The sequence below is a fragment of the Macrobrachium rosenbergii genome, chromosome 41 (genome assembly GCF_040412425.1).
Source record: "Macrobrachium rosenbergii isolate ZJJX-2024 chromosome 41, ASM4041242v1, whole genome shotgun sequence".
Lineage (NCBI taxonomy): Eukaryota > Metazoa > Arthropoda > Malacostraca > Decapoda > Palaemonidae > Macrobrachium > Macrobrachium rosenbergii.
The window spans coordinates 44,346,503-44,361,540 of NC_089781.1; the positions used below are offsets into that span (position 1 = coordinate 44,346,503).

Here is a 15,038-nt window from a genome sequence, read left to right on the forward strand (position 1 = left end):
TTTTGTGTTGTTTTCAAGTAATAGTAAATTTTTTCAGATTGTGAACCCTAATTATAAATTTTGATTTTAAAAATAAATTTTCATATTTAAAATTAAAAGAAAAGTGTTTCATTGAATGACCACTAGTGGACAGGATTAAATGTGTACATACAGTAAAGTGATAAACATGTTTTGTTCCTTTAGTTTTGCTGAAGTGAATTAAGACCAGGGAAACAGTTAAAGTTGTTTGATGGAGTAATGCCCTTTTGCTCTAGTATATTTCTTGTTTAATTGTTGATACCTCACACTTGTTTTGATAACCTTAGTTTAATTTTTCACATGATTAATAAGCTTTGTAAGGGATCACTGTTACCTTTAGAGTACTTAGTCATAATTTTTATTGTTATGAGAGTTCAGGTATCTGGCTGAAGTGAGGTAAATTTTTGAATTCTGTGATTAGTTGTGTAATACCCAGGTACTTGGAACACATCATGACAAATAAAATTTGGTTCCCAGACCCAGGAATAAAACAAAATATCACTCTGGTTTATGGTTTATACTGTTGTTGTTAGGGATCTATTTTGATGTTAGTGTGACCACATAATTATTGTTACTTTGTATTGTGAATTATTTAGTTGAGTAACTTAGAAAAAATGGCTCTGTTCAATGTGCAGAAGTTTTTAGCAGCTCCTTCCATCCAAGAGTTATCTGAATCCAACTTGACTAAGGGACAGTGGACTTCTTTAGCACTGGTATGTGGGGGTAATGTGTCTAATGGTATGATTAAGGCACAAATCAGATGTATCGCAATCCAAGCATTGATGGACTCTGGTAAAATCGATGAAGAGTTAGGAGAGGCACAAGAGTTGTTGAATGCAGCTGATGCAGAATTTATATATAAGCAAGAGTAAAACAAAGAGAAAAATGATGCAGAGGTAGAGTTTAGACACAGCTGCAGAAGAAAGCTTGAGTAAGCTGAAAATGCAAGCAGAGGAAGCAAGAGAGGAAAGAGAGAAAAGGGAAAGAGTAGCAGAAGAAGAAAGAGAAAGAGCAAGAGAGGAAAGAGAAAGAGCTAGGAAGCAAAAAGATTATGAAAGAGAGATGAAAATAATAGAAGCTCGCTCTGTTACCTGTAACACTGTCTAACCCTATCCAAGGTCATTCAGACCCTGTATTTGATGTAGTAAGAGTGCAGCAGTTAATTCCAAAGTTTACAGAAGAAGCTCCAGATGAGTTTTTTGATCACTTTGAAAAAGTGGCTTCAGGTATGGGATGGCCAGAGGATAAATGGTCAGTCTTGTTACAGTGTTCTCATAGGTAAAGGAAGAAGTGCCTATTTAGCCTTATCAGCTGATCAGTGTAAAGAGTACAAGGCACTCAAACATAATGTGCTACAAGTTTACCAGATGACCCCTGAATATTACAACGAAAGATTCAGATCTTTGAGAAAGGATGACAAGATAACTTTCTTGGGTTATGCCTACAAAGTAAGATGTTTCAAACGATGGTTGGAGGCTGCTAAAGTTAAATCTAAGGACGAACCTGAGGAGTTAGTAGTCCTAGAGCAATATCTTAGAGGAATTCCTGGACACATAAGAGTCTATTTAAGAGAGAGTGAGAGGTTAAGGGGAGCGTTTGAAAAAATCGTTTTTTATTAATAACTCTGGTTTTTTTGCATGAATCAGTTGTTAGTTTATGTATAGCGAAAAGGTCAGTATTCCTATTTTCCTTCTCCCCCCCTCCATTTGCTGGTACCCCGCCCCCCAAAATTCTTTAAAAAAACTCAGCCATAACTATTGCATCCTAAGAGCTGAAATTTACGTGGTAGAGAGGTATTATAGATTAGAATAAAGTAATAGAGCGTTTTTTCACATTTGTTTTTCTTTACAAATGTTTTTCGATTTTTGAAAAATCTTGGATCGATTTCTTGGAAAAATAACCCCAAAAATATTTTGGGACAAAATATAGAAAACTCTCTATAGTTTTGTAGACAATTTATTTAGCTTTCATTTGCTTTTTGTTTCATTGAGATAGGTAAATTCGTTACGTTTGAGTTTCCATTTGAAGGTCGATAACTTTAGTTTTGAGATGTCGGCCTTCAAAGTTTTATGATGACATTTTTTGCTTGTCTGTCCATTTATTTGCTTGTTTTCCCACACTTTGAGGTTTTTATGACAAATTTGGTATGTTATATCATATTGGTGTTATCTATGATTATTATTTTATGTATATTGTATTATATTTTATATATTTAGGCTCCTGGTCCCCCACTTTCCTCTCTCTTGGATGCCTCCCTCTCCTCTTCATGACATCGTTTCTTCCTTTCTCTTATGGAATGTAGATGTTGTTTAAATTTTCTTGGTCTCGGCATGGTTTCTTCTGAACAAAGAGGTATTGCAATGCCAAGAGAAATACAAAAAATTTACTTGCAAAGTAATATAAGTGCGCTGAATGAAAAGTGTGTCAGAACACGGGTGAGGTTGGGCAGCATGACGTCTTGCTTCGTTGAGAGCTGAACTGCCACTGATTACCCAAGTGGGTACACTCCTTCACCCAACAGAGCCTCTACGCACTTGCGTAGGATATAGTTGCCATATACCGCATTTAGATATTCTTCTTTGATAGCTAAATTGAAAATACTACCAATATACTGAAGTTATCATTACATTATACGAAAAATGTAATTTTCTGTGATAGTAGGGTTACGGTTTTGGCTTATAACTCCAAAACTATTACGAATTTTTAAATAAAATTTTCTGAGAATATAGTCAAGAGGTGTAAGAGTCCATATGTGAAATATCAGGAAAAATCTGGGTTCTTCGATTTTTTCGTCAAACGCTCCCCTTAAGAAACTTGACAAAGCTGCTACATTGAGTGAAGATTATGATATTATTTGTAGCAAAAGGAACTATAATGTCAAGTACCAGAATCAACAACACAGAGGTTTTAGGTCTCATCCAAATTTCAGGAACATTACAACTGGAAATCCCTCCAGTGGCAATGCCAGTACAAAGCCAGGTAATACCCCTCAGCAATCGAATGTCAAATCCTCATCATCCAGTCTGTTCTCAAGACAGATACAGAAAACTAATGTTGCCTCCTTCAAGTTTGGAAGAGCAGGACACTACAGTCGAGAATGTTATCAGACACAACAGCAGACCAAGCCAGTTGGTCAAGTGGTTAAAGGTAACCAGATGAAGCAAACTACGAAGAGTAATGTGGGGAAGACTGAGACTAAACAAGTTGAGTGTTTAGCAACCAGTGGAAATGTAACCTCAAGCAGTGAGTGGCTGAGCAGCTTGGAGGCCTTTAAGCCATATATCTATGAAGGTACGCTGGCAACTCAAGGAGGGAGTGGCAGGTATCAGTCAAGGTATTCTGTGATATGGAGAGTAACCATAGTGTGGTAGTTCTTGGTGCTCACCCACAGTTGGAGAAGAATCTCACTGGAGATTCATTTATTTTGAAGGGTATAGGAGGAGAAGGGGTAACTCCTATATACCGCTTGCACCTGTCATGTGAATTGGTGACAGGGAATGTTTTTGTTGTAAAGGACTCACCAGCTGTTGAAGGTATGCATGTCTTACTGGGTAATGAAGTTGGTGGTGCACCATTTGTTCCTAATCCTATGGTGACAGACAAACCATTGAGGATTAGTCCTGTGGTAGATTTAGAGAAGAAAAACCTCCACCTGTTTCCAAGTTGTGTAACTACCAGGAGTATGAAAAGAACTACGCCTGCAAGTGAAGAAACTGAGGATTTGCCTGCACCAGAAGGATCAAGTGAAGAATCTTTGAGCTTAGAAGAGCTGTTCAAGGAACGTTTTCAAGAAACTACAAGGATTTTTAGGCATGGCTGGATTTTGTCGCCGATTCTGTCCGAATTTCTTACCCATAGTAGCTCCCCTGACTGATTTTGTAACCCTACTGTGTACAGATAGAGAACATTTTTGGAAGGAACAATGGAGTTGTAGATTATTTATCCTGTTGTGAATCGTTGGATTCAAACCCAGGATAACTAATCTTCTCGGTGGAGGAATTTTATGATGTTGTCTTGTAATATGTATAGCATTCCATGATTTTGATGTATTTACTATTCTAGTTATAATGTGTTCTGTGTAATAATAACAATTGTTGAAATATCATATGTAGTGTAGTGTCAGATCTCAAAAGAGTTAATGATTAAGATAACTTAAATGCATGATTTAGAATTAGTAATACGTTTTAATAATAAAGTAGCATGTGATTGCGCATTTTGTTCCCCAGCAACAAGTGTTTTGTACTCGTGCTTTCGTATGTTGTGTTTTGGTTAAATTGTCATTGCGAAAGATAACACGTTAACAAGCGAGGGAATGGCAATCGAGTCATGTAAGGTTTTGTCTCATTTGTTCATGTACTGTTCTGAAAACCAGCTTTGGTTCTTCGTCTTCTTTTGAAAATGTGCCATTTGTAATTAGCCAGCTGCTGTCTGTTTTGATTGTGTCGAGATTTCATTAAGAGCTTCATCCCATACGATTTTTTGTTTGAGTCACATGCACCTTTTGAGCGTAAATGCACATGATCCGATCGATTATGTCATGTTTTGTAAGATTGCACTGCTCTGATCATTTATTGCTCTAACTCGTAGTTTTGGCCCCAAAACATTTTGCTCAAGAAGTGATGTCATTTGATTGTTTCATTTCTAACTGGAATCCAAAAATTTATTCATTCTGATTTGAGAGACCATTCTTGTGGTTCCCTCTCTCTCTCTCTCTTTCTTCAAAAGACAAAAATTATTAATGTAGAATATTTGTGTGGTCACTGGTATTAGTCTTAGCTTTTGAGATCTGAATGTAGGAAAAGTGTGTAACAGCACCTAACAAAAAAGTGTGTTTTGTGAATCTCAAGCAGCTGCATTTCAGGTGATTTTGCAAAAGTTTTCACAAGCTTGTGTAATGTAAAATGAGTTTTACTTATTACTACTATGGTATAATAAGGTAAATTATATTGAAAGAATTTTTGCCTTAGTGAAATTATTATTGGTAAATTTTTTTTGTATTTTTGTGTGTTCTTGTGTTTGCAATCTCTTGATTTTTTACATTTTGTATATTGGTGATTTAACATTTATGTACTTAGCTTTTTAAATATTTCTGGATAATTTAACATTGCATTCATGATTTAATTTTCATTTACTAAGATTTTATTTTCAAATCTTGAGTAATTCTTAATAGTTTAAATTTTGCTTGATTAACTTAATTCATTGATAAATTAAAGTTTTTGTGATTTTAGTTTTGTTTAATAATTTAAATCAAGAATTAATTAAATTTTGTGTTGTTTTCAAGTAATAGTAATTTTTTTCAGATTGTGAACTCTAATTATGAATTTCGAATTTAAAAATAAATTTTTGTATTTAAAATTAAAAGAAAAACAGTTTCATTTAATGGCCACCAGTGAGTAGGATTAATTGTGTGCATAAGGCAAAGTGATAAACTTGTTTTGTTCCTTTAGTTTTGCTGAAGAGAATTAAGACCAGGGAAACAGTTAAAGTTGTTTGATGGAGTGATGCCCTTTTGCTCTAGTATATTTCTTGTTTAATTACTGATACCTCACACTTGTTTTGATAACCTTAGTTTGATTTTTCACATGATTAATAAGCTTTGTAAGGGACCACTGTTACCTTTAGAGTACTCAGTCATAATCTTTATGACTGAGTACATTTTTAATTCTGTGATTCATTGTGTAATAACCAGGTACTTGGTACACATCGTGACTATATATATATATATATATATATATATATATATATATATATATATATATATATATATATATATATATATATATATCAATTATAATCACTCTGATGCAGGATTTATGTATCTCACTTTACCATAGGTTAATGAAAAACTGGGTGCAAATCCTGACTGGTTTAGGCTTTATTTCTAGACAATTTTCAGAGGACTGCTACACGGTGGTAGAAATGTAAAATATTTATGCTTAGATGGACAGCACAAACGAACATGCAGTGGACAGTTAGAAATCCTAAGCTCACACAAGAGGTGTGAGCGAGGGGTTGGAGCAGTACATTCACTTGTGGCTGAGGTCAAGTACTCTGTCTACAAATCCGTTAATACTTTTTCGTGTTCATTTTAACTACCTTTCTTGAAATTCATATAAATTTGACATATTTCTTTAGAAATGAATGGATTAGTTCATACTTGCCCTAACTGATAATCATATTCTTACAAAACCTTTCTTGTATAAAACTTGACTTTATGACGTTTCTTTCCAATGCCTTATTTGAATAAACTATATATTTTGCTCATGTCCATTTGATTCTGTAATTTTTTTCACTGACAAGTAAGAAAATTCCACTGTTCACTTGTGTATATCTTCCGCATCTTTTATACTGTTATATTCTCATTTATGTCAAGACTAACATGGAATTTTACGTACACACCCATTAGCATTGTTGGGAGAGTTCTTTATAAGTACATGTTTCATTGTTTTATTGTTCTTAAATGCCATATTAACTCCAAATTCATCAGTAGATGGGAAATATATTTGAAATTATTATTATTATATGGTAGCATAAGGAAGTTTTTTTTTGTTTCATGTTTCTTTTTCCTATATCATGAAAAGTGTTTTGCTGCTTCTAACGCATTGTCTGATACAGTCAAGAAATTTTCATTTCCTACTTGTATACCGAATCATATCTATTTTATCATCAATGTCTCCAAAGCCACATAAACATAATGCTCTTAAAAACATGGCTGTGAAAACTGATTTCTTAACTTCATTTCTGTGGCCAGAGTTAAAATGAACATAGGCAAAAATATTTGTGGGGTTTCCGCACACACAGGGTGTAAATCCATTACTAGGCCTAGTTCTGTGTTTCAGTCGATCCATAAAAGTGTAGGCTCCCATCCTTTTTCATTTCCATAGAGAAATTTATTGACTAATAATTCATTTAATTTAACAAAGAGGTTATTTACAATTTTTTCCCTGGCCAAATGCATATGTCGTCAACATACGTAAACCGTTGTGTGGAATTTTGTTTATTATTTTGCGTGCGAAAAATTCCTTATACAAATTACTTAACACAGGAGATAAAAGGTTACCCATTGCCATACCAAAATTGAGTAAAATCTGCCGCTAAATTAAAATGTACATTCTTTTACACATATTTTAACCTTTCACTTTAAAAGAGGCAAGCCCCCCAACCTTGTACGGAGTCGAAATGCAAACAATTTCTTCGTCTGCAGATCCTCCGTTAGATGTGGCGAACTTCAGCTGCATTTCATACAACTGGGAGGAGCTGATTTGCAGGTGGGACGTCCCATTCAACCCTGCTCAGACTTTTAATCGCTATCGGCCAGTTCTTTTCAGTGGGGGAAAATAGTAAGTATTTGCAGTCTTCTAGTTCTTCTGACGACCTTTTCGCCTGAAGTGAAATCTTTTTCTTCTCAGTGGTAGTTGCGGATGGGTAATAACAGAAAATATTCCTTCGGTTAACGACATATTCTTGTAGCATTCTTGTAATGAAATTACTCTTTCAGCCTAACGAACTGTGGAAATGGTCGTTCCTGTCAATACAGTAACTTATCTGGAACTCAATGCTGTTACTGGAATAAAGCGGATGGTTACCAGCCTAGAAACAGAAACCTGTCTTTGATATTCTACATCAAGGATGTATTCACTTCCAGTGATTTCGAGTTTCACCATTCAATTGATGACCTGGCAGTGGGTGAGTTGCCAATTATATTCTGGGTTGTGGAATTATTAATGTAAGGTACAAAACATACACATTTGCTCAAATCTTCATATGATAATTCGGCCATTGTGTTTCATTCTAGCTTAATTTGGTAGTTACTCTGATTCAGATATTGTTCAGTTTAGTAAGAGCATTTCAGTGTTAATTTTTATGATTCCTTTAGTCTTGTTAACTGAAGTTACAGAGGGAACTGAAAGAAAAGAGAAAAGAAAGGATAACAATGCGTTACAAGAGAGGAAACATTCACAAATCCCACCAATCACAGATTTACTGAAGGCCTCACAGAAATGTTAAGGTCACTTTTTGCTGGTGTTCCATAGACACTTCTGAGGAGAAATGTCTCTCAGCTCAAGATGTCGCTGGCTGAAATCTTGCCAGTACAGTACAAAGGACACGACAAGCTTCCTTTGATTCAAGTCTGTTAAGAAGCGCTAAAGAAAAGTAATTGCGTAGAAAATGCAAAACGCAAAAAAATGTTCTCAATATGAAATTTGTCTTCCAGAAAAATCTGAAGTCATGGTTCTCTATCCAGAAGGTTCATAAATATTCTCCCTCCAGCGTTCATGTCTCGTACCGTTTTTTCGAATTGCCTCTCACATTCCAAATATTTTGCTATTTTTTTTTCAACTACCATACGTCTTGCCGTGAATCTCTATCTTTACACCCACATTTAATTAAAGGTTCTGTATAAGAAAATCTTCACATAAAGTAGCTCCACTCTGCTGAGGGTTCCTAATTCCTATTTCTATGACCGTACCGTACCGCTGATATTCTTAATTGCCTCTTCTTGCAACTCCCTTACTTCTTTCCCCCTCCCCCCATCAGTTCCCTCCATACAGCGCCACTTGTGGTACTTAGTTTGCAAAGCTAATGAGCCTTTCTACTAACATATTTTGGAACTCACAACCACTGTATTATGGTAGCTGTGTTTATGAGTATATAATCCTTTTTCAAAAACTCTTTTCATAACCCTTGGTACAATCACCGCGCCTCATCCATCTGGTGAGAACAGCGGGGGTAACATGCATTTATCTCTGATAGGTAAGACTGCTCATTTCATTTGAAGGAAACAAATTTCAGTACAGGTTGTAGTCAAAGTCCCGAAAAGGACCTAGGGAGTCATTCAAGATGAATAAACTTTGGAAAGGGAAGGGTTTGGAAAGTTAAAGGCTAGCCAGATAAGGATATGAATAATCATGTAACAGAATGTCAGCATCAGCCATCTGTGGAACGCGAATTTGCTCTTGTCCATGCAAGCAGATGACCACGGAAGTTGAAAATAATGAAAACATGAGCTACTTTATAACTGTAGCATAATACGAATGGCATTAGGCAGTCTTCGTGATTTCAGGAAAAGAAGAAAAATTGAGTAAAAGTAAATAAAAAGGCAAAGAGTAATATTGCTAGTTTTTGTTGCCATTTTCAGTATCTACATTATTAAGAGTCATCTGGTTCTATTTAAAAGAGAAACAAGAAATTTCAGAGAAGTAAAAATCCAGCCCAAAGGAAATGTGAAAGAAAGCACTGATTGGAACTGTAGTAAAAGAGCTTCTGATGGCGGTCTTCTGATAAGCAGAGTAAAGACGATGCCCTTGAATGACTTCGGAGGCATTTGACTCAAAGAACTTTTGAAATACGCATCTGTAGTGACACATCTGCACAAAGAGTTCTTTCACAATAATATTACAAGGTAGTGTTCTGGAACATACACCATTAAGGCATCTTTGCTTTTGATGAAATTTTAAATATATAGTAATAATATTAGCACAAGATACTCAATTTCACCTGGTTGTAGACAATGTTAAAGACATGATGTCGAAAATCAAAGAACAAAATGAATGTAATAAAGAGTTCGCATAATATGCTCAGAGTTACAAGCACGGAACATTACTAGCCATGGTACAGAGCAGTACTATTTATCTCCTGCTTCGAAGCCTGTGCGACGTATGCGCCTAGTATTTGCTCACCTCCAGTACATTTCTATACAAAACTTTCTCATGTCAACACTGAAAACATTGTAAATTCAGTTTTTTTCCCCGAAGTATATGAATGTTAAAATAACTCGTGGTTAAATGCATGAATTGATTTTGAACTCTCGAGCAGATTTTGAGTTCGTATCTGAGATGCCTGAATTTCGACTATGAAAAGTCACCATGAGAGAGAATAAAAAATGTTTCTCCTGTTTAGAGAGAAAACTCGTCCATAAAGATGAAATCACTTTAGTTAAGGAAATTAAAGTTCAGTTCTTGACGAGAATTTGAAGTTGTGTATAAAGTACTCTGATGTTCTGATTTGTTACAAACGCGCTATATTACGACAGTACTTAGCTTTGAAGTCGGTGTCACTAATGTGAGAACCCGTTGTTTGTTTAGTGTAAACTTTTACAGATTGCTCTCTCGCACATCAGTAAATAACCTTTTAATGTAATACATATGAACGGCGAAGTACTTACAATAAAATAAGAGAGGTAATCTGTAAATCCCAAGCAGGATTTTAACTTGCATCTTATGGATAAAGTTATGATGACATGGCGCTGTTGACAACGCAGCAGGGGGAAACCAGTTTGCTCCCGCTTAGAAGTCTGCTACTTGTCGTTCGCTTAATTAAGTGAGCTTCTAAGGAAAGTATCTCAGAGCAGATGACGTTGCAAGTGACTTTCTCTCTTGATATATGTGAATGTCACTATCAGTGAAAATAAAATGAGAGGATTCAGCTTCAACTCTAGAGCGGAGTGTGAATTTGTAAGATACCCTGAGGCACAAATTCCCAACTGTTGTACGGGAAAAAGATTTTCTATTTTGTTTCCCTCCCTTTCTCGCTTAGAAGTCAGTGTCAGTGTCAGTGGCGCAATCGAATTTTCTGTACAGCGTATAATGCTGTATGAAACTTTCAGCCACGGTTTGGTGGTGGCCTCAGCACGGCCCTTGAAACTCTTAGACGCGGCCCATGGAACTCAGCCACGGTCCGGTGGTGGCCTGTGTTGTTGGTACCTACAGTGGTGCCAGAAGTATGCAATCTGGTATGTTTGATGATTGAAGGTGTGGATGATCAACATAACAATTTGCAGCCTTCGAGCTTCAGTAGTTTTCAAGATCTGAGGGCGGGCAGAAAAAGTGTGGACGGACAGACAAAGCATCACAATATTTTCTATTACAAAAAAACTAAAAATATTCTCTCCCACTTAGTGGCTAACTCTTCTTCACATTAAATAACCTATCTGAGAAATCTATCTCACACAAGTGATATATGTGAATAGTTTTGTAACTCAATTAAATGAGAGAAATAAATTTCCCCTCTTTAAAAAGATTTGACGATGAATCTGCGATGCCCAGCATTACAAGCACAGCACGCGCTGTTACTGATCATCAGTCTTTTGGCGAAAAGCTCCTGTTTCTCACGCTTAGAAGTTAGTTAGTGGTATATACGCATGTGCCTGCCTACCTTTCGTCTACGTCGAGTAAACTTTTATAGAAAACTCTCTCACGCTAATACTGATGATTTTGTGATAATTTTTTTTTCACGTGAAATTTGTGAATATCAAGACATTGCCAGTTTAATGAGAGATGAACTTCAGGTCTTGCGAAGTCTTAGATGTGAACAGCAGATAGCACCGTTGCTGCAGTTTGTCAGGACATATCACTTTTTTCCTCATCTTCGAGAGATCCTTCGTTTTCTTTGCTTAATTTTGAATTTGAAAAACAAATATGAATACGACACTAGAATGAATATGTGCTTGAGATTGCTAAAGCTGCAAACTTTAATTTCAGTGTTGCCAGATTCAGCAGAAGAATTGAAACTGACAGTGACGGCCAACAGAGCTTTGACCATCAGCTGGAGAATTCCTTCATCCTTGATAGGATTTCCTGCAGGTCTTCTCTACCGGATTGATTATCGGATCATTGACGCGAGATGCACTTCCAGTACGCACTGCAACTGGCGTTTGGTAAATATAAGATTTTGTGAAAATGTTCTTTTGGTCAAGAGAATTTTGTCAGGTTAGATCTGCTGTTAAATCAGAAGATCATCCTCAGTTTTCATAACTGACAATTACATAGCCAGCCGGATGAATTTGTGCTCTCTTTTATCAATGTGATTTTGACTTTCCTGCCCATGAGAACACTGAAACTTGATTCATGATATCCCTGTTAATATCATATGTCGTTTTTGACAGTTAGTTACTTTATCACTTTGAAATATGCAGAGATAATATACGATATGTCTACGATTACTGGTTTTCACATCATGTATGATGAATGGTTATTTTAACTTAATTTTGTACATGCAACTTAGTTCATTATCTGTCGTAGAATTATAGAATTATTTAATCAAGTGTCAGCAAAACTAAACAATTTCACTACGGAAGTCACTGAACAGTATGATCTCAATCTTTATAGTCACATAGAAATTTTAGCCTCCGACGTACTAGTTCTTAGTCACAAAGATGGCATTGGACTTAGGATAGTTTGCCCTGAAGGGCAAAACCAGCAAACATCAAACAGTAGGTCTAGCAAGATTCGGTTGAGTTCCTTAACAGTTTTATTACAAAATTAAACATTTTAAAATTAACAACTACTGAACTAATGGACCACGAAGTCTAAACAAAATGTACAAATTGAACAAAGGAAAAACTCTCGGCGTCGACCTGAAAAGCTATAATCACACATTAAACTTACTTCTGAATGATCAAACAATACTTCAGAGGAATTTTGACTATGCCAAACCATGGATGGCGAAAATACAAAGGGATTACATAAGCACACTATACGATCTCTCCATAGACAATGTCGGCTCTTGACTGGGGAAAGCGAGATGTATTCAAGTATTTTACTTGTGGTTTGCTTCTCGTGGTGCCCCCGGAAAGACAGTGGAGCGCACCCTTACATAGTCTCTAGTTACCTCTTATTGCTATTCAAATTCTTTACATTGGTTATTTTGTTCAAAAGCAATCTTTATTTATCAAAAGGAGAGTTTTATTAGTGTTCATGATACTGTCTATGTAAACAATCTTGATGTCAAGAATTTTTCTTCGGTATTTTCACAAATAGGGGAAACATCCTCGGCTACCTGATTGCTACTTCGCCTCGCTTATCCTGAACATTGTGAAGGACTGTTGGGGAAAAAAACGGATCCAATTTTTTTTCACGACATTCTCCACACCAGAAATTCTGGCCGAATGGGACAGCAATAGAAAGTTTTGGCAGGTGAAGCTCAAGTTATCTGAGGTCCGTCGTGGCCTGCACTCAACTGCGGTAATCACTCTCAGAAAACTTACTGACACCTAATTCATGTTGTACAAAGGGGTTCATAACATTGCACATAACACGAACATATAATACAAATATACCTGTGTGCCGCTAGTGTTGGCAGCACGAGGGCTATGATACTGACAACGTTCATTTCTATTCACTTCCTAACTCTTCAAATGCTCTCCAAAATCGTCTCACGTTCCACAAAGTCCTATCTTTTGGTTTACATTACACTTCATTATTCCTAACCCATTCATGCATTCTAAGTCTTTGGGCTATCGCTGCCCTTCTTTTCAGTCTTGCTTGCTCACTTCTATAGAGTCTGACTGTTCAGCACGATCAGTATATTGTTCTGTCTCACCCTGTCTGAGTTCATCTTTCTCTCGAGAACCAACACTTTCTCATTGCTCACTTCCCACACTCTGTTCAATGTCCTCATTCCCACTCACTTCACCGATTCATTCATCAGCTCTCTTTCTGTCACTTTCTTCATCCTCGTTGTTGTCATACACATTCATCTATAGTAGAATAATGTGGAATAGCTCGCAGACTTTCTTCTCCCTTGTAGAGCACTTTGACCAACTGTATGACACCATAGTCATGGGGTAGGTTGCTACAATTCTACCCAGCGGCCAGTAACTTCATTTTCTTTGGTCGAGTCTAACCAACACCACATCGCCTTCGGCTAGTGTTGTTTTAGCTCCCTGTCAGAACTCATGTCTCTGTTGCAATGAGCTCAAGTACTCAGTCTGCCACCACCGATATCAAAAGATTTGCAGGGTGTCGGTGAGGTGGAAATACTGATGCCGCTTCTGCTTTGTCAACAAGGTGTGATACATATCTTCATGTGGCACAACAGGAGGCATAAATGGATCATGGATCCTTGGATTAAATGAGAGGGAGTAAGAGTTTCATTCTGGCGGCTATTTTCCGCATGCATAAGAGGCCTGTTGTTCACTACTGCTTCTGCCTCTTTGATTATTGTTCGGACCTGTTCTTCGTTGAAGATTTGTATTATAACCTAGGATGCGTTTGAAGAAAGGTCCTCAACCGAGTCCACTTACCAAGAGTCTGAAAGGTCCACTGAATCCTATTTTTGTGCAGGAACTGTTGAGTGTCATTTCCGTCATAGATGTCCTGTAGGAATGTACTGGTGGCGCGGAAGGTCTGGTGATTATCATTGTAGATGTTACAGGGCGTCCCATGTGTTGCAGCAAACTTCCTTAACATCAAAATAAATGTGGCAGTGTCCAGTGTTGAACAATAATCTAAATAGATGGCATAGCTGCTCATACAGGTGGCTAGCAAGATGTAGCCTATTCCCCCTCCCACCTGAAGGGGACTGGTGTGGTCAGTGCTGATATGGGCAAATGGACGCGACATCTGTGTTCGTTTTGCAATGGCTTGAATTTTATTTAGGGCGGCAGCGAATGAAAAAAGGTGGATGGTGCAGAGGGGTTGATGGCTGGATAATGACACAAGCTATGCAACCACCTACTACTTTCTTCGCCAAACATCTTAGCCCCAGACACCAACATTCCTGGCGAAAAATAGCCATTAGCAAATTCACACCACAGTGCATGTTTAGGGTGTGTAGTTGTCTCAGGTATGACTGCGCTAAATTTCACTTTGTGGGCAGTAATATTAAATGATCCCCATTTCCTTGAGAATTCTTTATTCTATTTCTAGAGTATATTACACCATCAGTTAAAACCGATCCTAACTGGTTAATGAAATTAGTGATATTACTGGCTACTTTCAATCCATTCTCTAAATAACTACAAACTGAAGGCAAATAATGCCGTTGCTCCAAACAAGCAAGTTTCAAAAATGGACTTGCTTTATTTTTCATGAATTTCAACACATATTTCGTCACATCCAAAAAACACTAAATTCAACAATACTCTCCATCATAGGCCAGAGTTCAATGGGTTCAGCCGTGGCAATTTCTTCATGTAGCTCACAGAGGGCAGCTATGACTTGGGTTAGCCTGGCTTCTCATCACTTTGTCAAGATACCGTGATGCATTGGCAGGACCTTCACAATGACGAAACTGGGGTC

At 36.9% G+C, this 15,038-nt stretch overlaps 1 protein-coding gene across 3 annotated transcripts in view; it reads left to right on the top strand.

Annotated features, from left to right (window-relative positions):
• The window catches only part of LOC136826839 (uncharacterized), a 360,920-nt gene that overhangs the window by 252,410 nt on the left and 93,472 nt on the right, over positions 1 to 15,038 (top strand). For all 3 annotated transcript variants that reach the window (XM_067084321.1, XM_067084320.1, XM_067084319.1), the window contains exons 5-7: positions 7,223 to 7,358; positions 7,517 to 7,704; positions 11,499 to 11,674. In XM_067084321.1, the coding sequence (XP_066940422.1) occupies positions 7,223 to 7,358; positions 7,517 to 7,704; positions 11,499 to 11,674 (500 nt within the window). The remainder of the gene's footprint in view (positions 1 to 7,222; positions 7,359 to 7,516; positions 7,705 to 11,498; positions 11,675 to 15,038) is intronic.